At 37.7% G+C, this 23,578-nt stretch overlaps 2 protein-coding genes and 1 long non-coding RNA gene across 3 annotated transcripts; 1 reads left to right on the top strand and 2 right to left on the bottom strand.

Moving 5' to 3' along the window:
* Positions 1-1,175: 1,175 nt before the first annotated feature.
* On the bottom strand, positions 1,176-3,952 carry LOC148802018 (uncharacterized). Its single transcript, XR_016082002.1, has 2 exons — positions 3,110-3,952; positions 1,176-2,971 (listed from the first exon to the last, which is right to left on the bottom strand). It is a non-coding gene; the product is annotated as an uncharacterized LOC148802018 (long non-coding RNA).
* A 4,402-nt stretch (positions 3,953-8,354) lies between these two features.
* LOC104595354 (uncharacterized) lies at positions 8,355-13,185 on the top strand. Its single transcript, XM_019197360.2, has 2 exons — positions 8,355-9,260; positions 9,839-13,185. The coding sequence occupies exons 1-2, from the start codon at positions 8,727-8,729 to the stop codon at positions 9,992-9,994; spliced, it is 690 nt and encodes a 229-aa protein (XP_019052905.1). The 5' UTR covers positions 8,355-8,726; the 3' UTR covers positions 9,995-13,185.
* A 150-nt stretch (positions 13,186-13,335) lies between these two features.
* LOC104595353 (MAPK kinase substrate protein At1g80180) lies at positions 13,336-17,408 on the bottom strand. Its single transcript, XM_010256054.2, has 2 exons — positions 16,937-17,408; positions 13,336-15,996 (listed from the first exon to the last, which is right to left on the bottom strand). The coding sequence occupies exons 1-2, from the start codon at positions 17,253-17,255 to the stop codon at positions 15,992-15,994; spliced, it is 324 nt and encodes a 107-aa protein (XP_010254356.1). The 5' UTR covers positions 17,256-17,408; the 3' UTR covers positions 13,336-15,991.
* Between the last annotated feature and the right edge of the window lie 6,170 nt (positions 17,409-23,578).

Below are 23,578 nucleotides of genomic sequence, written 5' to 3'. Positions count from 1 at the left end.
TCCGATGATGATATCATCATTTCGGATATTATTATCGGGAGATGTTTCCAATACACGGCGGGGATGTACTGTGGGACGTTGTAGGGGACTGTCTTGTGGGAGGCTGATTTGAACTCAAGTTTTCAATATGCAAATTGATGATGGGGTCAAAGTTTTGTATGTGAGTAGGACGGAGGTCTATATATGTGCATTTTACTAGGACACCCTACCTCGCTACTTTGCAACCACTTTACTTAATATACTTTGCATTAGGAACCGTTTATATATCTGTTTACGAACAGAATACTCGTAAAAAAAAATTCTCATTATCACCCTTTTAGAAACAAAACCCTCTCCCTATCCCCACATATTATTTCAAAAATAAAATAAAAGGTAATAAGAGAAAACAAAATTAAAGCTAAAAGGAAGATTTGGAAAAAAAAGCAAAATATTTTGATTGGGTTTTCAATGGACCGGATATTCGTTCAGCCCGATTCTATCCAAGATGAGTCCATTACAGATGGACTAGGTCTAATCCAATCTGATAATATTTTGGACTGGACTGATCCACTTCAATATGTCTTATTGGACCATCCAACCTGTTCAAAATGGTTTTAATTTGGATTGGGTCCAATCCATACCTGGTCCATTGGCATCCCTACTCTTATCTTCTGTCAATAGATCAGATATAGGTTCAACCCAACCCATTCCAATATTAAAGCCATTACAGATGGATCAGATCCAAATAAATACTTTAGACCATTAAATTTGGATTGGTCCTATTCAGTATGTCTTACTGGACCACCCAACCCGTTCAAATTTATTTTGATTCACACAGGTCCAACCCAAAACTGGTCCATTGACACCCCATGTATGAATGATGTTTCTACCAATTAACCCAGACTCCTCTCTCTCTCTCAAGTATAAATTCAGTAAATCTTAAGAGAACTCACAGGCGCCTACTTGCAGGATAGAAGGAAACCCCCCCCCCCCCCCCCATGAGTGTCCACTAGATCCATGATTTCCCTAATTTGCCAAGAGTTACATTTGGTCACCAGCTAACAGTTGCCTTCTGAGGCTCCATGCTTAGTTGTGAGTTGTGAGAAACACAGCCTCCTTATTCTTTTGACTCTTGACAGTTCAAGCCTAACCAAAATCAAGCTCGTTTGGATCCCCGAAGAAAATGCCAATTATTATTATTATTATTTTTGTTTTCTAACATGAATTGATAACTAATAAATTATCATTAATTGTCTAATATATTTATATTTATTCAATATGTCTAAAATGCAATAAAAACAAATTCTTCCATTTATTCTTTTGAAAGCAAAAAATTTGCATTTAAATGAATTCATTAAGACTGCATTGTTTTTCCGTGTAAAATGGGAGGAACCGAGGAAGCTTTGACCGTAAAAGGGCCAAAAAATAAGAGGCTGTTTAGCAAGTTTTTTTAGAAAGATCTTTCAACAGCCTAGATAGCCAAAAAATGTAATGAGCTCTTGGGTTCTTGTCTGTAAAGAACTAGACCATTTGGTTACCATTGTCTACAGAGCAGTTAAATGAAATATTTTAGGTGCATAAAGACATGAAGCTTCATTTGAAGCTTCAAGATTTTTGGACATTTTGGGCTTCTATGAACTTTTCAGGAAATAGGTCTTTCTGCTTTTCTGCCTTTCTGCCTTTCATTGCAAAGAGCAAATTTTGGTCTTCCAAGCTCTGAAAAGCCCGAAAGACCACACAAAAAGACTTGCCAAAGGACCTGAGCCTTTACAGAATTGGAAACTCCATCCCTTTAACCATAAAACAAATGAAGCCTAAAGGGTTTTGAATTAAAATATAGGGTGAACCAACCAATTTCTGGAGCATATTTACCCTAAGATCTCAAGGGAAACTGAAATAAATTAGTTCATTTCTACTTTTATTATGATTTGATGATTACTCCATTTTAAATGGACTGCATTTCTGATTTTAAATGTAGTAACCTGTTGTTAAAAACAGTGGATAAATTTGCTCATATTTTTTGAAGAACACAAAGTACACAAACACTAAACCCATTTTAAAGCTTTAATTGTGAGAGAAACAATGCAACTAATAAAATGGTCATTCTTAATTAAATTGTCTATTAGAATTACAAGCCAAATAGCCAATTCAGAGGTTGCAGTCTGAGTTCCTGACCCCATTTGAATCCCCCTTTCCGTGAAATAACCCACCGACAGGAGTATACATGGAACCCAGACTGGTCTCTGGTTTCCCTGATTTTTGATTGGTTCAACCCTATCTAAATAACTCTGGGCTGCATGATCTAGTTTCAGAATCTTCATATCCAAATCCAATGGACCGATTGGTGTCCCTCCCTCCCCTCCCCTGAAAAAAACTCAAACATTTCCATTGGAAGGATTTCATATGAAATCTTTGACATTTTTCTAGTTGGTTTCTTCTGCTCAACCAATCTTACCTACCGATTTGATAGCCGAAAAGACTAAGAGATACATACAGACCTCTTTCAGCCAAGCTTGGGGAAAAATTAATTATTTGATAAAAGAACCTGATGGGCCTAATGGGCCTTCTATGTCAATAATTTTATCATATAACCATTGATGAAGCACACAGGTTTTAACCTCCTGTTTCCTTTAAAATTGGAACAAACCAGTAGTTCAAATTTTAGAAAAATTAACAAAAAAAAAGAGAAAATAATTCTTTTATCTTTCATCTTTTCTTATGAGGGAGGATAAAAGATATTAAGATGATAAACAACCTCAGTTAACAAATTGGTAAAAGATATTAAAATGTAAACTAAGCCTACTACCCTAGTTCCTAATAACTTTTACTTTCCTTTTGACCTGGGTGTATAGTGTATATAAGAAAGCTAGACAAATATTTCTCATGCAAGCAGACTTTTAGATTAATTCATGAAACCCAAACCTTGGCTCAATACCTCAACCAACTTAGATAAATCCTTAAACAAAGGATAAAGCCCAAATTCCAAGTCTGCCTGAGAAATATAACAAACTGTAATCACCAAAGGGAAAGAAAGGAAACAAAGACAAAAAGAAGTAAGAAAACAGTGTAACTTGATCATCATGAGCTTAATCTATTCTCAACAGGAAATTAAAAGGCAAATGAAACTTACCCACATAGCAATGCTCCCCATGTAGCGGTTTTGGTCATTAGAAATACCACAGATACAATAATGCCTATGACCTTAGAAACTGATAGGTGGTTGGTAGAAGCAGGAAAATTGAAGAATTAGGAGCTCCCTTCAGTCCAAAACAGACGATAAGAAAAAACAATCTACAGACTGTTTTGGGCTGATAGGAACTCCTATTTCTGCAATATTCTCATTCCAACAAACACATGAAGAAGAAGCAGGGAGAGAGAGAGAGAGAGAGAGAGAGAGAGAGAGAGAGAGAGATGACAGAACCCATGCATCTACAAAAAGAGCAGGACTATTGCTAGAGAAAGAGAGCTGCCTCACCCTCACACTCTTACATGGTTATTGCTCTTGGATGTGCACAGAGCTTGTAGCCATTTATAGAATGTGGGCTCAACATACATGCACCATTGCTGCTGCCTGGCTTGGCTCAGGCTCCAAACCAGAAGGACTTAGGCTAAAGCAAATCAAATATGCATGTGACAAAGCACCACTGGCACTACATTAACAAAGCCTCGTTGGGATAAATTATAGAATCACCTACAGGCCACATGGCACCTTCTGAGATGATAAGAATAACTGAGTCTTTCTAATAACCAAGGGACACTTTTCACTTATCGAGACATTTAGTGCATCCAGAAACAATGCATGTGACTTAATAGTGAAGATACTCAAGAAAGTACAGTGATGAATAAGGCAATCTTACAGGTTTTTCTTTCCTTATAGGCTAAACCCCAGAGCTTAATCATCAAAAATATTGAATTAAGATACATTAAAAATTGAATATGAGCTATGTCACTGTTGGCCTCTGATCATGTGCCTCCATGCTTAAGCCATAACCCTATAGCATGAAATGCATCCCAAGCTACTGGCTGAGCATGCATGCAGATAGAAAACAGAATTAAGAATAAACATATACATCCATATCATGACAATTAATGCCATTTCTATTTCTATCAAGATATAGGAAGATTAGATTTTGATAATATAAGTGTAGGTTGCCAATGGGGTTTAAGTTTCTCTTCTTTGGTAGTGGTCCCTAAAGTCACTAACTACTCCCCTAATTTATTCTTTAAGCCTGGAAGGTCTATGTTTGTCTCTTTCCTCCATACTAGGAATTCCCATCCCTCTCTTGATAAAAGGGGCTACTTCCTTTGTTTCCTATATTAGATGTATTCTCTATGAAGGTATGGAGATGGGCTTGCTTTTACACCATGCTTCCTCTATTTGTCCACAATGGTAGTAACTCACCTCTCTCTGTCCAACATCCCCTTTCTCTCTTCTGTTGCTTATGTGAATCTGATTCCCTGTTCAGCTGTTCTCATTAGGATTTAGCCTTGATCAAATTTAGTAAATAGTTGAAGAACAGAGCTCCTAACCCTGGTTTTCCAAATTCATTGTATGAAGGCCTATTCCAAGACTGTCCTCCTAATGATATGCAAATTCATCATGCATACATACTGAATATCATGTACTGCATATAAGGGGAATCAACAGGTTATTAAACTCCAGTGAGAAACCATCCAAGATCCATTGGCTGGATGATTATTATTGAGTGTACCAATAAGAAAATAAAATGCAGGCTATTCAGAGTTCAGTACCAGTTTGTAGATCGAGTACACATATCATTTATTATGCTAAATAATGACAATATAAAAATTATGAATCAATAACCTATATATGCAGGCAGTGATGCCATAGCCACAGAGTACAATAAAGGATTCCCACAACTGTATTTATTGATTATGAAATCAAGCATCTTTGACCATGGAGGCACAGCCCCAGAGGCCAATAGTTTTGGTTTCTATCACAATATCACATACATTCCTATATCTATGGTTATCATTTAGCACAAGGGGATGCATGTGCTGAGATTCAAATGCATGCAATGGTGTACTCTCCCATGTGGGTTGTCAACAGCATGGGCTTAGAAGTGGGGGGTTGGAGACACTCCTGGTTTTGACATTGTTTATGGCCCAATTCTGTGATGAACCATTACTACTTAAATATTCAATTAAACCCCAAAGAAAGCAACTTGAGCCTTAGAGAGCTTGCTTAGCACTTTAGCTAGATACAGATTTAAAATAATAATTATTTCCACCAAAAGGAAATAGAGAGAATATGGGAGAAGTTTAAGTGATTTAACTATCCTACTGCCTCTCATTCATGGCAATTGTCTTTAGTTGTTGTCTGTTTCCTTCACAAAAGTCCCGAAACAGTAGGCAAGATTCGAATGCTTTAAAAGCCCTAATGGTAATATCAGTAAACCATCCCTGTCCATATGCCAATATCCAAATAGGGAGGACAACTACAGGAAAGCCCATGAAAACCACTTGAAGCAAGTTACTTGTTAGCCCAATGTTGTTGTTTATTTTCTCTTTTCTTCTGTTGGGAGGGAGTTTATCTCATGTCACAATAGATTTGATATAGTAGCTATCAAAGACATTGGTACTTGCCCATATACAGCCATTGTTTCATGGGGCCCTTCTCTGTTACCTCCTTCCTCCAAAGTCAACAAGAGAAATAGATGCCTGTTACATATATTTTGATGATTACCGAATGGGGAGAATGGGCTATAAGCAGTCCCAGTTTAGGGCCCATTGAAGACGTCCTGATCTAAATTACATGAAAATGAGAAAAAAAAAATTACTCTACTCAATCAAGTGGCATTTCATTTAACTTTTGGTACAGATGGGCCAAACCCATTTTAATAGAAAGGGCTTATGGACAATCATGTATTGCAGTAGGTCCTCTAGACAGCAAGATGCATGTACTAGACCATGGAGAGCCCTCTTGCTTGTGATGGTGCTTTTGCCATTATTCAAATGTGGGCACCAATGGATGTTTGATGTTTCTTAGAAACAGACCCAACAGTGTCAGTGCAGAAAAAAAGGAGGTGCTAGACTGCTATCAATATCTCATCTGGAAGCTTGAAACTGGAACTAGTTGAAGTGAGAGAGCCTTAAACTCAATAGATGCAAATGGGCATTAAGGGAACTGATCAAGCAGCCACATATGAAGAAGTCTGAGACTCTGAGTTGAGTTGCTTATGCTTAAATCATTTCTTTTTGTTTTTTTCAAAAGTCACCTAGCTAAATGGGCTTTCAGGGTTGCATTTAGCCGACGGCTTTCTTCTAACAAATTGGCATCCAAGCCATGGTCCATGAGGAAAATCACAAAGTTGATATGGCTCGACTCTCAAAGGGAATGGGGCTACAGCTTTCTTCTTTCACTTTGTCTAGCGTCCTTTTTCAGATACCAAGTCTAGTAGCATCTCTTTTTGTTCTTAACCCTAACCCCACCATTTAATAAACTGATATGGGAAGTATCATTTTTCTTTATGGACTGTGAGAAATCAGACGCAGGATTACTTGTACATATTGTTGGCCTCTAGGGCTCTCATAAGCCATTACTAGCTAGCCAAGCCATGTGATGCATATTGAAAGGATCAAGGTTAGGGGTGATAGCCCGGCCCAGAAATTTCTGCGCTTGAGCCTAGGTTTTGTGTCAGCATTCTTTGTAAGCAATGGAGCATTGTAAATAATAATGCCTGATTGCAATGATAAATCTACAAGAGTGGGTAAAGAAGTTGGTCCAAAAGTCATGCCATTTTGAAAACCTAACCAGCAAGAGCAGAAACCTAAGTGGACTTTACAAGAGGCTAAATGGAAAAGGAAAAATAAGCTGCGGAGGCCGATGAATATAAGCTTTGGTACCATGAAAGTAATAGAAGTTTTTTTGTTTCTTTGGCTAAAAGACAACTAGTATGGACTTTCCAAGTGTTTCACCAAACACTGCTTATAGGCTGTCTGGGTGGGGCCCACTTTGCAACGTAAAAAACTGGAGTTGGTATCTCCTGCCAACAAAAGACATTCCAACACCCTACCAACTTGATCTGACACCACACATACATCTCACTATGAAACTGGGGCTCACCATAAAAGTGGGATCCATCATGTATGAGATTTACGGTGTCAGATGATATTGGCAGGGTGGTGGAACATATTTTGTTCGCAGGTGATCTGGACTCCAAAAAACTGCCCATGAAAGTCCTCCCAAATGGGTTTACAAGGATTTTTTTTTTTTATTACAATAAGGAATATTAGCATTTATGCTGCATTTGGCATTCCCTATTTTAAGGACTTATCTCCTTTTTGTGATTGAAATGCCCCTATAAACACTAATTTTTTTTTAACAACAAAAAGGAGATAAGCCATTGAAATAAGCAATGCCAAATGCAGCCTCAATCCATATCTTCTGTATTGGTTTTTGATGACATAACATTGATTGATGATATACTATTTGACGAGATGAATGTAAAATTAGAACAAAGGAAAGAAGCTTTGGAATCAAAATGTATTAAGGTAAGATGAATTGAGACGGAAGAAAGTGTACTAAAATCTTGATACAACATTATTAGTACAATAAGCTGGTGCATTTAAGATCTGATAATCAAAAACTAACCCTAAAGTAATCACTTTAAATACTTTGAATAAATCATCCATCTTTAATATATACATATATACAATAATGTCAGGTGACCATTGGAAAGCATCCATATAGTCCATTTGTGGTAGGAACAAACAGCAAGTCTCTGCATAACAGAAATGAATAATATGTAGACTTCATTCTTAGCACCATGTCATGGCTTACTTAATTAGTTACATATATTAATTCATTGTATTCCTACCCACTCTACTCATTTTGTGATTCTTGGTTCCATCTTGTATCCATTAGATCAGTATATTTGCTATTGTTTGGCAAGCTACATCCATCCATCCAATTTTAGATGGAATTTAGCTGTTGAACTTTCTGGTCATGTTAATTCCATTTGTTTCTCTAGGAGACAAATTTGTCTTGGTCATGCGATATCGACCTACCTGGGCTGGTCCGGTTTGCTAGGAGTTTGTAGTCAATGACAGTGTTTGGTGTTGGAGTGTTTCTTGAACATGCAGGTGTTTTCTTCTCTTATTAACTTTTTCTTGTTTGGTTGACTGTTTTCGACCTATTTCAATCAACAGAGAATTCTTACAATGGGGATAATGTTTTAACCTTTACATGCCACATAATAGTGCCTAGATAACACAAAATACTAATATAAAAAATAGAAAAAATTATGGTTTTCTTCTATTCCCCCAACTGTTCTCAACTGTACAAACTTATAAAAATTTATAAAACAGAAAATTTACCAAATCCACAGGGGATAGGAATGGTACTGAACTCACTCAAAAGGTTGACTCTCTTGTTGATGTGGATCGACCCGGTGGCCGGCCTTCCGAGTTCCGGCCAGGTCCAGATTATTAATTTATCAACTCCAATGATGCAGATGCATTAATTTCGGACAATTGAGGAAGCTACAGAGAACCAGACTAGTGGAGCGAACATTAATTCCAAAAAGACAATGGAGGGAAGCTTCCACATGTGCCCACCTGTCTAGAAGCCTAACATTAGTGGAGACAAAACTCGGTACAAAACTGTCGTAGACCAAATCGAAGACCTAGGAGCTAGTAGCAAAAGCAGGGCTATAGGGGAACAAATAAGTGCATCAAATCTCTCTTAAGCACTTTATTTGTCCTTGATCAGAGGCAATAAATACATGGATTCTTGCTTGTCTTTAAATTATTCAACCCCTCACATCAATCAACACTGTATTATGATTCCAAATTTGCAAGAAAGAGACGTTTCATGCCATATGCCAAACACTACATCCACCCCCATCAATTCCCTAGAGATGGATACCCATGAGAAGCAACCAAGAGGATCCTTGGGTGCTTGTATCTCCGGTGCCGGAATTCGCAGACTGGAACCGGACTTAGCTGCCTGCAGCAGACAACCGAGCAAAGCTGTGTCCTGGAGCTGTGGTTTAAGAAGGTCTTTCAGCCTTGGTGAGATACAAGCATACGCCGGAGGAGGACAAAGATCAGAAGAGGCAAAGGATTTTGTGGAGGCAAGAAAGTCGGTGTCACACGTCGAGGCAAACATATCAACCGTTGCTTCATCCCTTCAGGTGAAGGTTCTGGTTGCCGATATGCCTGCGTTCATGCAAGTCCATGCCTTCCGCTGCGCTCGACGAACTTATGACAGCTTACAGAAGTTCAGCTCCAAACACATGGCTTACAACTTGAAGAAGGTAGGCTCCATTTGTTCACAGTGCAATTTTATTTGCTTTATTGATATATATATATATATATATATAAGTGTATGGAGATGCAAAGGAGAAAGTGCAAATCTGGCTCATTTTCTCTTTTGCTTTCAGCTTTATTTTACTTCATCATCTGCACTGCAAATAAGCAAAACAAAGTAAAACCTTGAAACAAAAACAAACCAAAAGTTGCACTATATACAACTCATTTGCACCCTTGTACAACTGGCCGGCCTGTAGCAAACTAATTATCTTCGTTCTTCTTTGCATGATTCAATTTTTTCGCAAGAACCCAGTAAAAAGTAGATGACAATGTAAATAATAACCAGGCGACCCAATTATTAATTTTTGACATAATCTGAAGATGAGGGCTGAAACAATTTGAAGTTTCCATTTCCTTTATTGTGCATGTAGCTAGGGGAATGGATTCCATTAGATTGTGATACTGATAGCCATAAATTATTAGATTCAGCCTCTGGGTTTCATCCAATCAATGCAAATAGAGTTTTTTTTTGCTCTTTTGTACTTGCTTGATGAACATAATTGCATCTCTAATTGCGTTGCAGGAGTTTGATGGGGTATACGGTCCTGCGTGGCATTGCATTGTGGGGTCAAGCTTTGGATCATTCGTCACACACTCAACGGGCTATTTTCTTTACTTCTCAATGGAGAAAATATTTGTGTTGGTGTATAGGACCAAGGTTCAGAGAGCAGTGGATTGATCTCTTTCTTTGCTGCTTTGTACATGACGTATATATTATAGAATATAGATTAATTATAATAATATGATAGGCTTCTTATTTTTATTTCTTGAGCATGTTTGTTAACAAAGATGTTCTCTCTCCAAAACTCTTTAGCCTGTGCCAAGGGAGAACTGGTTCATTTGCCGAGCACAGCACAAGGCCTCTTTGGGAGGTACGATATAATGGACAATGGAGTCCCGATCTGCTAGAAACATGATCATGTGTAACAGTCTCTCTCGGTAGAATGCACTTAGGCTCTGTCTGATTTGATAGAAAATAAGAGAGAAATTTCTTTGTGAAATTCCTGGTAAAAAAGTATACTACAAGTAATTAATTCTTTGACTTTGTTAGGCAAAATTAATACTTATGCCCCCATCAGGTGACCCGTCATGTTGGACGAGTTCGGATGTGGCCCCAACAATCCACTACAGTCACACATCGTATTTCCCTTGTCTGGATTTGTTGGGACTAGATCCGGACTCATATTGGATGAGATCACATCTCTGCCTCATAACGTTCTACAGCATATCCCTGTCGTATATTAAGAATATCTTCTGATAATAACATCATATTATCGAGAGATGTTTTCAATACATGACGGGGATGTGCTGTGGGAAAGCCCTTTATGGGGTGGAAATGTGAACTCATGTTGGATGGCCATCATCATAGTGTCCACCAACCATAATTAGGAAAAACCCAGCCCGGTCCTTCGGTCAATCTGGATGTTCTGGAAGTAGCTGCCTTGGAAACTCGTCAATTTAGGCTGGTTGGACCAACCCAATCCATCAATGAAAAGGTATATGTGAAGTCATTTGAAATTTTAAAATTCAATTTTGTCATTTTAGACAAAAAATGAAAGGAGGAGGAGGAGGAGAAATGTGGAAAGAAAAAATATAAAAATTAAAAAAAAGGAAGATATCGAAACAATTCTTATCATCAGATTTGACAGGGTGATAGAGGAAGAGGATCACTTGAAGAAGCATAAGGATGACAAGGTGAAACCGAAGAGAAGCCATTATCGTCACTCGTCAGTTATGATTCAACAGGGGTGGTGAGCAGATTAGCTAAAGATATCATTCTAAATTTCTAATTTAGAAGAAGATGGAGCATCCGGGCCTTAACCTATTTTAATGGTTTACTCTACACTTTTCTACTTTTCTGTTTGTTTTTAGGTTGGTTTTTCTTTTCTTTCCTAATTATAAAATATTAAATAATGCTGAAATTGCTTGATCCAAATGTAGCTTCTAGGAGGCGTGAACATGGGTTTCTCTTGTTCCATTTTCTTAGTTTTTTTTCTTGCAGATACTTTCTTAGTTTTCCTCCAACAGAGAAGTATCACTACTAGGCTGCAATTTGGGCAACCCAGCCCAGAAAACTAGGGATGGGTTGAAGTTCAGGTTAGAGTTAGTCTTAACTTTGGGATGGATTAGGATTTAGGCATTGACCAACCTGCCTCGACTCAAATACAACTTATAATTTTATATAAATATGTATTTATGCATGAAAGTATTTTTATATATGCATATTCACCATTGATGCATGTATATATCCATATATTTATATATTTTTTTCTGTGAGTATTTATGTATGCTTGTATACTATATGTCAAGAATTTTTAAATTAAAAGCTTTTTTTTTTCTAAAACATGATAATTATATTCTTTTACACATAATAATATTAATATTGAATTAATATGAACCCTTAAAATCTAAGAAATAATTTCATTTGACAAAAGGAAGTAGAGAAATCAAATCAACCCGAACCCAACCCAAATCCCACTATTAGTGACACTTTGTCAAATGCTAAATGAAAAATCCAAAATTATTATTCTACTTATATATCATCCATTGTGTAATCTAATTACCTACAAAAATAACTGCAAATAGAAATACACTTGAGTGATGGCTGTCTTGAAATGGATTAAAAGCAGAGAGAGAGAAAGAGAAAGAGATTTGACATGGCAATTATCAGCATTATATAGTAAATAATAAAGATAACATGGACTCGATCATTTTTGCAAGTAAATCTTAGTTTTCCCAGCTCCCAAGGGATCTTGTCATTTTGATAACATCGTGAGGCCAACTTGTAAAAGAAAGATTGTGCAAATCTTTGGAGGTAACATTAGACAACGTAATCTCTTCTTCATTCCATAAACAGATAGTTTCTTAAAGCTCTCTTGTGGTTTATAGAACACGTTTTATCAGAACTCTCCAATCTCATTGCCACCCATCTTACTGCCCGCTCCCCAATACCCCAACCCAAATACCATTAACCCAGTTTTTTCCCCTTAAATGCAGTTATCTATGTTCTTTCTTTCATGCTTTCTTCAATTGAAATCATGTACAATGGGCTACATTTTATATGCATGATGAATTGTGATGAGGGGTGATTTGGCTCTCCAGTGATGTGATGACACATGATATTTCAAAACAGTCAGATGACATCTCAGCACCATGTAAGCAAATCTCGGGTGCGTCTCAGACACCTCACACCTACCCTGATGACCTCGACGGACCGAATTGCAAACAACTCGGTAAGACATCACGTTGGCATAAGAGGTGACCTGCTTCCACCGACCTGACCCGAGTTCAGATAGCGACCTGCCTGACGTGTCGGGCGACCTCCTTGTTCAGTGGATTATCATCTCTGACTTCCTCAGGATCACGACACCACATCGGAAGAGCCAGTTATCACCCTGCCCACTTTGGACACGACTAGATAGACACCACCCACTTACGTGGAGTCCATCTCTGGGCGTGAAACCACCTCCGAACCAGATGGGTCAGAGATCTCGGACGCGCTTCGTGAGCCTTGTGACAACTAACCTATATAAAGGCATCCCCATTCACAGAAAAAGTACGCACGATTTAACTCTCACATTTCACTAGTTCTCTTGCTTTTAGCTCTCTCAAAGCTCTTTATTGATTTAAACATCAGAGTGCCCACCTCGGGTAAAGCAACCTGGACATTGTGATCATCACTTTCTTGCAACTTGACCAAGCGACCTACTTAGTCTGGTGTCTAAGTTGTCTACCAGTAGAGAGCACCAAATCACACACCATCACATGGAACTGACATAGACCCCACCACATGTGGGTTCTATGTATATGGAATGCTAGTGTGTTCATTTTTTATTGATTACATTATTATACATGTCTATCTTTGTTACAGATCCCAATGCTCTTCAATTCTACTCTTTTCCAAGATTGGCTTCAATAAGTGCAAGATCCATCCTAGCACTATTCAAACAACCTTATTTACAGCCTTACATTGAGAATATCTTCATACTTATGTGCTTTATTTCATGGGGAGATATTCCCAATGCAAGGCTATAAAGGCTTTTTGAATGGGACTTGCACTAAATGAATTAGGTTTCTTCCACGAGGGATGCAAGCATCTTTCCAAAAAAAAAAAGCTCCTTTACATATAATAAAAATCCCAAAATGAGTAGAATGGTCTCTCCTAATGTAACGGGACCCAATAGAAATTCACTTTCGAGCATGTAAATACAGACCACATACTATATTTTATGGGAATTTGTATTTACACATTTGAAGGTGAATTCCTATCAAGTAGAGGTGCCAATTGAATTGGATTTGGACCAACCCGATCCAGTCCAATGTGAGTCCACTTACAAATGGACTGAACCCAATTCATCCAAATCCAATCCAAACCATTAAAATGTAAATGGATTAGATTGGATCCAATCCAAACCGAATGAAATATCAAAAATTATATATAAAAAACAGAACATGTAAAAATTACAAAAATATATTAAAATAAAGAAATATGAAAATTACAAAAATATACCCTTTTGGCATTGAAAAAGCACTTTTGTAAAAGTACTTTTATAAAAGTGCTTTATAAAAGTACTTCCATAGAAGTGCTTATGGAAGTACTTTTATAAAAGTACTTCCGTATAAGTGCTTTTGTCAAAATGCTTTCGTAAAAGTACTTCTATAAAGTACTTTTGTTTAAGTGCTTTTATAAAAGTACTTTCGTAAAAGTTCTTTCATAAAAGTACTTTGTAAAAGTGCTTTTATAAAAGTACTGTCATAAAAGTGCTTTTGTAAAAATGCTTTTATAAAAGTTCTTTCACAAAAGTGCTTTCGTAAAAGTAGTTTTATAAAAATACTTCCATAAAAGTGCTTTTATAAAAGTACTATCATAAAAGTGCTTTTGTACAAATGATTTTCTAAAAGTTATTTCACAAAAGTGCTTTTGTAAAAGTACTTTTATTAAAGTGCTTTTATAAAACTGCTTCTATAAAAGTGCTTTTACACTTTTATGAAAGTACTTTTGTAAAAGTACTTTTCATAAAATTACTTTTATAAAAGTGTTTTCATAAAAGTGATTTTTATGCCGCCTTCAATTTTGATCGGTTTCAAATTGGACAAGGGTTTGGCCTCATGATCGGATTATTGGAAATTTGGTTTAGGTCCAATTCAGACCAATAAGAATATGCAACAATTTATTTTGGATTGACCCAATCCAATAATTATATGGACCGTCCAAATCTGATTTGATAAGATTTGGATCGGATTGGATCCGATCCAAAACCAGCCAATTGACACCCCTACTATCGGGCATCTAGCAAAGGATGCCACTGATAGGTCATCAACAATCCGGGGTGATAATGACTTCAGATATCATTCCCCAGAAGTGCATCATCATCTAACTTCGTAACCTTGTGGAGTCAGCTGCATGAATCTTGTTCCACCATTCTGTTCTATTTAATGCCATATCCATTGTTTGGATGGAGAGAGTTTCAAGCCATAAATAGATATTGCTATGGGATTAGGGTGAGAATTTGATAAATAATTCCAAAATGATCCAAACACAATGGTTTTCTTTAGAACTTGCTATTAGGGGTGAGCAAATGTTGTTGAGTATGGGTCTAATTATTGGAACCAACCCCCACTTGGGCTGGTTCTAGGGCCTAGGGGTACCCTACCAAACGGACCCAAAAAACCGGCATTGAGACCAAATTTGCTTTTAAATAAATCTTAAAATACTTTGAGGGCATAAAGATATAAACCCAAACACTTATGATTACAAAGACCTTGGTCTCACTTAACCATTGAATCAGTTAACTGATTTGATCATTTTTCTTTAATTTAATATTTCAATGTATATAATATGTAAAAGATAATATTTACAAATTTTAATTTATAATAAGTTTTGAACAATATATTATTGATAATCAAGTTTTTAAATAACATGTTGATTTTTTTTTGGGGGGGGTGGGTAAAGAAAGAACAAATTCTATGGATAGAGTTTAAAACCAATCTTAATTTTGATTCCAAACTGAATTGACACATACTTACCTCTACTTGCTATCGTCTAATTATTGCTTGGACTGAAGCAAGTCAAGGGGCAACCAGAGCCCGTCGTTTGGGAAGGTTGAATCTTTGGTTGAGTTGCTTTGAAGAATTCACCTTCAAGAGAAAGAGAAAGCCATTTTTGGCTGAAAAACAGCTAATTTGACTTTAGGTTTTCGCCACAGGCTGTCTGGATGGGCCCAGCATCGCAAAATCCAAAAGCCGCCGCGTGAAAGCCCTCTCGAACGGGCACTCAACCAAGCTTTCCACACTCCATACCATACACTCGGATTTAAACGGGTCAACCCACACTTAATGTGAAACTAGTAAAGTCAGGTTGAATGGGGTAGGCTTGTTAGGTTTGAATGGGCCCCTTTTTTAGCACAATGAGCTGTTGCAGCCCTCTAAAGTAGCCCAAGTGGACCATAGGTGTTCTTCTGGGTCAGCCCGGGTCCGATCCCAAACCCGCAAGACATAAACAAAATGAATTTACAGAGAATGAGAGAATTCAGAATTGCAGTCAATTTGGGTGCCAAGTTGACCCGATCCACGGACGGCCCAACAACCAGGGTCCCCAGTTCGATGCACAAGTCGGCTTCCTCCTGGCATCTTGCCTTTTCATGAGTATGATAGGTTGTTTGAAGGGTCCATCTTCTCAGCCTGAATATTTAAATCAATCACTTAATCAAATTATAGACCATTAACTAATCAAATGCATAAACCAAAGTTAGACGGAACCTCATGAGAGCTTAAGACCACAGATTTGGTTCAAACAAGAAATGAAACCATAGACCCTACTAAACTACAGACCTGAACCATTGAGATCAGTGATCATCTTCTGCATGGCCCACATATTGACTAATCCAAAAGTTTTCCCATGATCGGATGGTTAAGATTCTTCCAACTTCTAGATTAGATAACCAACCAAAAGGGCAACTGGGTTTGATGAGTTGGTGGGCTACATAAACGGCAAGAGATGCTTGATGGGTGGCAGCTATTTGTGGGACCCTTAATGTGAAGGAAATATAATTATGAAAAGGAAGAATTTGGATGAAGACAAAAGGGGTTGACAACATCAAATCGTCACTGTGACAAATGCAAGCCACTTGTTTATTGTTTCCAATTTATAAGCTTTATTCATAAATTATGATGTTTGTTATCAAATATCAACTCTCTCATTCACATTATCTAAAAAGTTCTTATATCCCAGAAGCTAATATGCGCCGGTGGCACTAATATAGTCAAACCCACAGGAGAGAGAGAGAGAGAGAGGTCTGAAACAGAGGCAGAATTGAGGTTTTTCTTTATACATGAAATAATTCTGAGGAACCCATAACAAAACATCAATATGAACAAGAGTTGCATGCAAACAATCTGTAAGAGAGCAAGAATTTGGAAGGAAATTCATATATGTATGTAAATTTGTATAAACTCTCCTGCATCTCCTTTGATGGAGATGGATTAACTAAACTAAAAGTTTATCTATGGATCATCCGGCATAGCTTGACAAGAAGATAAAAGAGGGAAGATATGTTAAGCCCATCCAGCCTGAGCCTTGAAAACACGGATGGAGGTATGGAACACTAGGACTTGCGCTTACTCGATTTGGGTCGACGGGTATTCGCTGGTTTTTTGAAAGCGCAACAGAAACCGCAGGCAGACACCTTGGGGGAAGGTGGGTCGATGGCCGGAGACACCTTTCCAGTCCGGTAACCCCGTCCTCCGTTGGACCTGCTACGTTCCATCGTCGCGGTTGATCCGACGCTCTTGCTTCTAGTCAGCTCTCTTGTTTCTACGCCTGCTTCCTCTTCCTTTTGCTTCATTTGATTCAAGTCCCCTGACAAGAACCTGTCCTCCCATACCAGGCCTGATGAACCTTGCCTTCTGAAAGAAATTGTAGACCTCTGCAGACCAGCCATACTCTTCTCTCTCTCTCTCTCCTTCTCTGATGAAAATTTGAATCTTAAATCCACATGCTTATCGTTTAGACTTGGCTGTACATAATATATATAGAGGTGGGGAGAGAGAGAGAGAGAGAGAGAAAGGATGAATAAAGCGAGAGGTTATATTATAAGACGGCATCATGGCATTATATGGTTATAATTAAAGAAGAAAGTATAGAAAAGAAAAATGAGAAGCATATATGAGGAAGGTAGGAAGCATGTTCAAAAGTCAATTTCGAGACAAATATTATTATATTTTGTTGTTTTACTAATCTCTCTTGTCTTGTACTAGTTTAGTTTGTTACCCCATGTCTCCTCAGTCCTGACTGGTTACGCTAGCTGTGATAAACTAAAAAGCTTGAAATTTACTAGAATTTCTGAGTAAACTTGGTTGATTAACTGAGAAACCCAGAAGAAAAAATTTCAAGCAAATTCACTTTCAAACGATCCTTTCTTGGTTCTCCCATACAAAGTTGCAACTACTGTACGGTTTCCACCCAAGCATGGGAATGCCCATCTAATTCATAAAATTTGATAATAAATCAAAGTCATAGCTTTGAAACTCTCCACGCTTTCAATGCTCCAAAACCGGCGTACCAAGATACATGATTGTGTTTATTCACTTTTGGCCCAGTGTTTGAAGTCTCAGACATCATCCATTGCCACTATTAATTTGTAGTTCCATTTCTACTCTCTCATTTTCTGCTATTTCATTAAATTTCCAGATTTATTAGATATTACAGAAATAATGCCAGAACATCATAGAAAACTGAAAAATGGGTATGGGTCATCACAGAAGAAATAGTGATCCAGATAACGAGATAATTATCTGAAGCCAAACTCTATGGTCTGTCATCTGTGGACGGGTCCATTCTCCCTTCCATACCTTCATTTCATAACACCTGCATTAACAAACAGTTGTCATCCCTTGGAAATTGGAATGGTCTTTCCTACAACTACTCATTATTAATTAGTTAGATACAATGCCAAATAAGAAGAGATATTAAGGCTCTTATTGGAACAATAGAACAAAGTCCACTGGTCCAGTATGTGACGGTCATCAAAATGAAAAAAAAAAAAAGGAAATGAAACCCTCTTCTTGAACAAATAGCTTGGTTGACTTCAGTATCGCATTGGTTGCTGTTTCTTAACTTATTCTTTGGCATATTCTAGGTATTTAGATTATTAACTTGTTCAATTTGCTTATAATATTCAGAGGGCAAGGGTGGATCATAAGTTTTCTAATGGAGTTTCTTTTATTTAGACCAGTATCCTAGCACCCAATATCTAACGTGAAGTGTCCAAATCAGAATCATTATCATGGAATTAGACAAGATGGCCTAAGAATTTTGAGCTCCAACTTGGTAATATCTTAAAAAAAAAGGCCATTACCAAATGTTAGTGGTCTTGAGAGGAGTTGACTGATGTATACTAACCTAACCTTCGCATTTTCTTGCATGAAATGACTCCTCCTCGGACTCAGATTCCATGTTCTCATGCTTGTTATCCCAGTACTTAACCATTTTACCAAGCAATGGGAACACCAGCAAAAGGTACACCATACTCACAAAAGTAATGTACCAAAAAGCACATTAGAACAGATTTTACAGTATTTTAGTTAACTAGTAAAGACCGTCTCAGGAGTGAACAGCTGGAACGGCAGGTGGTGACCAGGAACCCCATCTTCTGCATGTCTATTTTCAAAGTTCAAACCATTTCACCACTCTCTTGCGTGGCAGGTTGGTGACATGCACCATGCTGATGATCATGGCATTCTGCAAATATACATTTACAAACAATAACTACTTTAACAGAAGAAATGTTAAATTGTGCTCATACATGAATGTGAAGATGCATGAATGCAAATATGTGATATATCACATCCTAAAAGTAGATGTTTAACTGTATCTTTTACAGTAGGTAGGTAAGTTAGTGATAAGTCGGTTTGGTATGAAAGTACAAATATATGGAAGGGATTGACCACACAGAACAAGTGAATAAGGCCCAGAACAAACCTCGAAAATTCTATCCAAAAGGTTGGGTTTATATTTCCAAACATAACGATCTTCTCAGTAGACATACCATTTTAACAAATAGATTGGTCAAAGTAATAATAGCTCATACTTAAGTTACTAGAATTTTTCTGCCTAAAAAATCCACCATAGTAGTTACTAGTTAGAAATGGCCACCGGGCGGGGCACCCCCTCCCCGTCCTGCCCCATTCCTAGTGGCAATGTGAGACACTCACTCTCCAAGAAATTTCTGGATTTTCCCCACTCTGAGGCAACTACCTAAAAATTATCTAATTTGTGGATACTTTGCTAATAGAATTATGGGAATTTGGGAATATTTTAAGAATTGATTTACGACACTTTGGGGATACTTTAGAAATAGAATTATAGGATCCTAAGATTTTAAGAATTTAGGAAAATTTTAGAGAAATTTTAAAAATCAATCTTAAATCTAGAGCTATTTTACTAATTTACCATTGAGTTCGGAGAATTATATATAAAACCCGTCCCTACTTTGTCCCTGGTTTGGGGCAAAAATATTTTCCCCATCCCCATCTTGTCCCCATTTAAGGTTAGGGGCAGGGTGGGGCCCTGGTTTTATGGGAAAAATTGTCATCCCTAATAGTAGAGTGATTATTTTAACATTAAAACTAACAATTGAACAAAATATTAGAAATGTTTGGACAAAAAACTTGAAGGATTTAGAATATCATCCATGCAAAGAGCACAATATTAAATAGGGTAAATTACAAAGGCTCCCCCTGTACTATGGGGTCAGTGACAAAGATCCCCAGTACTTGAATTTGTGACAAAAGCCCCCCTGAACTTTAGCCATTAGACAAACACTCCCCTCCGTTAACGTTCCTTCAGTTAACTACGAAAAAGATTATTATCTGGTTGTTTAAAATTTTCTAAATACCCAAACTACCCTTTTCTAATTTATTTTACGCTTTTCATTAATTTATAAAATCATCATAAAACGTAATGGAGGGATTACGCCTTTCCATGCACCTTTGTACTAGAGATGTATGCCTCGTGTTTCTGCATCTCTACACAGTATGCCTCCGGGCATCTTCCAAGTGCACGCTTGGGCACCTCCAGGCATTCACCTTCAATGCTTTCTAATACACTGATTAGAAGCACAATCCAGAAAGAAACCAAGTTCATGACAAAGACAATTTCCATTAGGTTAAACGATGCTTACCATTACCATCTCTAGAAGATAATAGTGATCTGTCACTTCTAACTCCCCCTTTTCCACTTGCTTGAACCAGCCCGTGTCCGAGGTGACACTGAACTCAGTTTGCCATTAGTGGAGGATGGTAGAGAATGCCACTTGGTGAACCCATTCTTCTCAGCCCCATTATGACCAAACCTTGGGGAACCTTGTGCCCTGACCTTTGCCTTGGCAGATTCAGTTGTTGCTATTCTTTAAGCCATTCTCTGGGTAATCCTGCTTTGCTAGGAAAGAGGCTCTCCTGCTAGTTTCCCGGTTCTTATTGCTAGCTGGTTCCTCTTTAGAGATTAAGTGCTCATTTGTCAGATGAACATTCTCATCTTTCCTGTTGCTCTGTAAAAGTTCTAACTCAACCACAGGATGATCATTGTTTAGTACAGATGTTGGTGCATCTGGTGTCAATGGTTTCGGGCTTGTTTCTACATCCAGCTTTTTGGACTCTGGAACCATTGTATCTTTCTTTGTTTTCTCAGAAGATTTACTCATGCATTGATCTGAAACCTCAGGAGGCATAGAGCTTGGTGCCTTTCTCACACTGTGCTTTGGCTTTTCATTCTCAACCTCCATGTGATCAGGAACCTCTACCATGGAAGAGAAGCAGGCATTGTCTTCTCTGGTTTTGAGCTCTTTGGCTATTGCTCTCCTGCTAGTAATTTTGACCAAGATTTCAACATCACATGGGGCGGTTGTTGAACAAAGATACTCAACAATGGGGAGCTTCTGACTCTGTCCCTTGACAAGGCCTCTGGCTCTGGCTTCCAATCCAAGAACGAGTACCTCTTTGGTAAGATAGACATGCAGCTCAAGCACGCCCCTTGAAACTTAGCCAGAACAGTCACAGTTTACTACTTATCATCTCAAGAGCAAACCCATGACGAGATTGACTCCAAATTCCTTGGCAACCTGAGCGGTGACCCATATAATTTTTTGATCATCAACACAAAAATTTATTCATTAAATTAAAGAGAAACAGGGAACAACAATTCTATCTCTTGTTCGATCCTACAGCAGACTTCCACACTTGATTCCATCTTTTGGAACCCCCAACACATCATCTTTTCTGTAGATGGAACACCCATCATAGAATTCAAGAACTTAGAATGCAATGGAGTTCCATTCCGGCGACGGTCACTGGTGAGATGACAGAAGCATTTCCCTGTGAGAAGCAATGAAGGTATTTTTGGGTCAGTTAGGTTTTAAGAGAAAATGGGCAAGAAAAAGAAAATAGAGAAAGTTTAGTGGGGTATTTTGGTAATTTAATGCTTTCCATCATCTGACTTAATGGCTGACGGGGTATTTGTTGCAACATAAAAGTTCAGGGGGGGCTTTGTTGAAAATTAAAGTACAGGGGGGTCTTTGTAATTTACCTTATTAAATATTCAACTAAGAATTCAGTATAAAACTTAGTCTAACAGCAACTGTTAGAAGAGTAGAAGCAATCATATCCATGACCAATCAAAACACAGTATATATGTGCATGTGTACAGATAGATGGGTAAGAAAGTGTGCATTTGTTCCATAATATCTATTAAAAAAATACTTCTTTAACAGTGAGTCAGTGACAATTGAAAATATTCATTAAATATAAACAAAAGAAAAGGAGGATATACATGATTAGAAAAAAGCAAATAAAAAAAACCATCAAAACTTACAAAAAGAACACTATGCATGAGGTCTCCCCCTATTGACCCTCAATCTCACTAATCCATCTGCAATGGTATTTAAGTCCCTAGCATCCATCTTGGATTTGATGTGCAGGAGCCCAGAAGAAATTCTTGTTTAGCTTATCTGAGAACAGCCATAATCTTCTCTCATAACTTTCCCCCATCTAATGGCCTCTTGGGAAAAAATTACTTAGTAATAAGGGAAAGAAAAGTATGCAATCTCAGAGTCTAATTTGAAAACACCCCCCTCAATTGGAATGGTATAATCACATTTGAAAAAAAAAAATGATATCTGTTCCCAAATAAGTACTGAGTTTTAATGGTTTGTAAGCAAATAGCTTGGAAAAGCTAAAGATTCATCTAAATAAGTAATTATCTCATAAGAATAATACCATTCTGGTTGCATACTCCTGTACTGAACAGAATTTGTCTAATGCACATTGCATATGAAACTGAAAAAAAAAATTACTGTGAAACGCTTTGTCCCACTATAAACTCTTTCATGAGTTTCAGTTTGCACTTTCTTCAGCCTCATATGCATAGACCATCTGCTTTGCATGATATGGGACTGGCAATTTTGCCTTGGGCTCAGGTTCTGCAGCATCAATTCTTGTTCCTTCAGAAGGATCCATGGGATTGGTTTCTGGCACTGAAGTTGCTGGTACAACCTTATCTGACAAAGCAGAAGACATCAATAGAAAATTTGGAGGGGGATAATGAAACAATTCAAGGACCACAACCCTATCAAGACAAATCTCGGCTGCAAGATTTTTTATCTGCAATAAAAAAGAAGAATGGACTTTTAGAAACTAGAAAATCATAGCGAGGAAAACTGGATGACAAAACTACGAGTTTGTCCACATAACAAAGGACAAGTGATTTATGAATTATTACCTTTTTTTTAAAAAGGTAAAGTAATTTTATTGAATATTGAAAGAAGCTACAGACATAGTCAGTCCACAAAGGGACTGGCCAGAAAACAACAAGAGCTACAGACACCAAAGGATTGAGTCCTGAGTTGCTGGAATACATTTACATGGTTAAATACTAGATTAACAGCAACCCAAGAAACCAATTTACTGACTGCATACTGCACAATTTCATCTGGACTTTACTTTTTGTTACAGAATATTCTGTTATTCCTTTCAGTCCAAATGGACCAGAGTACAGCTGCTGGGATCGTCTTCCACACCAACTTTCCTTTTTCCTTCAGACCCCTAATCTTCCAACAACATAAGAGCTCTTTAACAGACTTCGGCATAGCCCAGGAGATACCCACAGCAGTAAAAAAGCGAGACCACACCTCAGCAGAAACTGGACAATATAAACACAGATGGTCAGTAGTTTCAGGCTGCTGTCCACACAAGCCACGAGAAGTGTCAACAG

Source organism: Nelumbo nucifera, chromosome 2 (assembly GCF_055504915.1).
Source record: "Nelumbo nucifera cultivar China Antique chromosome 2, China Antique-T2T, whole genome shotgun sequence".
In the NCBI taxonomy this organism is placed as follows: domain Eukaryota; kingdom Viridiplantae; phylum Streptophyta; class Magnoliopsida; order Proteales; family Nelumbonaceae; genus Nelumbo; species Nelumbo nucifera.
The sequence above is the reverse complement of the archived record's forward strand: the minus strand, read 5'-3'. Positions and strand labels throughout refer to the sequence as shown.

Coding starts and splice junctions, on each gene's coding strand:
- LOC104595353 (XM_010256054.2), bottom strand. CDS start 17,255: ATGGCTGGTCTGCAGAGGTCTACAATTTCTTTCAGAAGGCAAGGTTCA.
- LOC104595354 (XM_019197360.2), top strand. CDS start 8,727: ATGGATTCTTGCTTGTCTTTAAATTATTCAACCCCTCACATCAATCAA. Junction 9,261..9,838: donor TGGCTTACAACTTGAAGAAG/GTAGGCTCCATT, acceptor ATTGCGTTGCAG/GAGTTTGATGGGGTATACGG.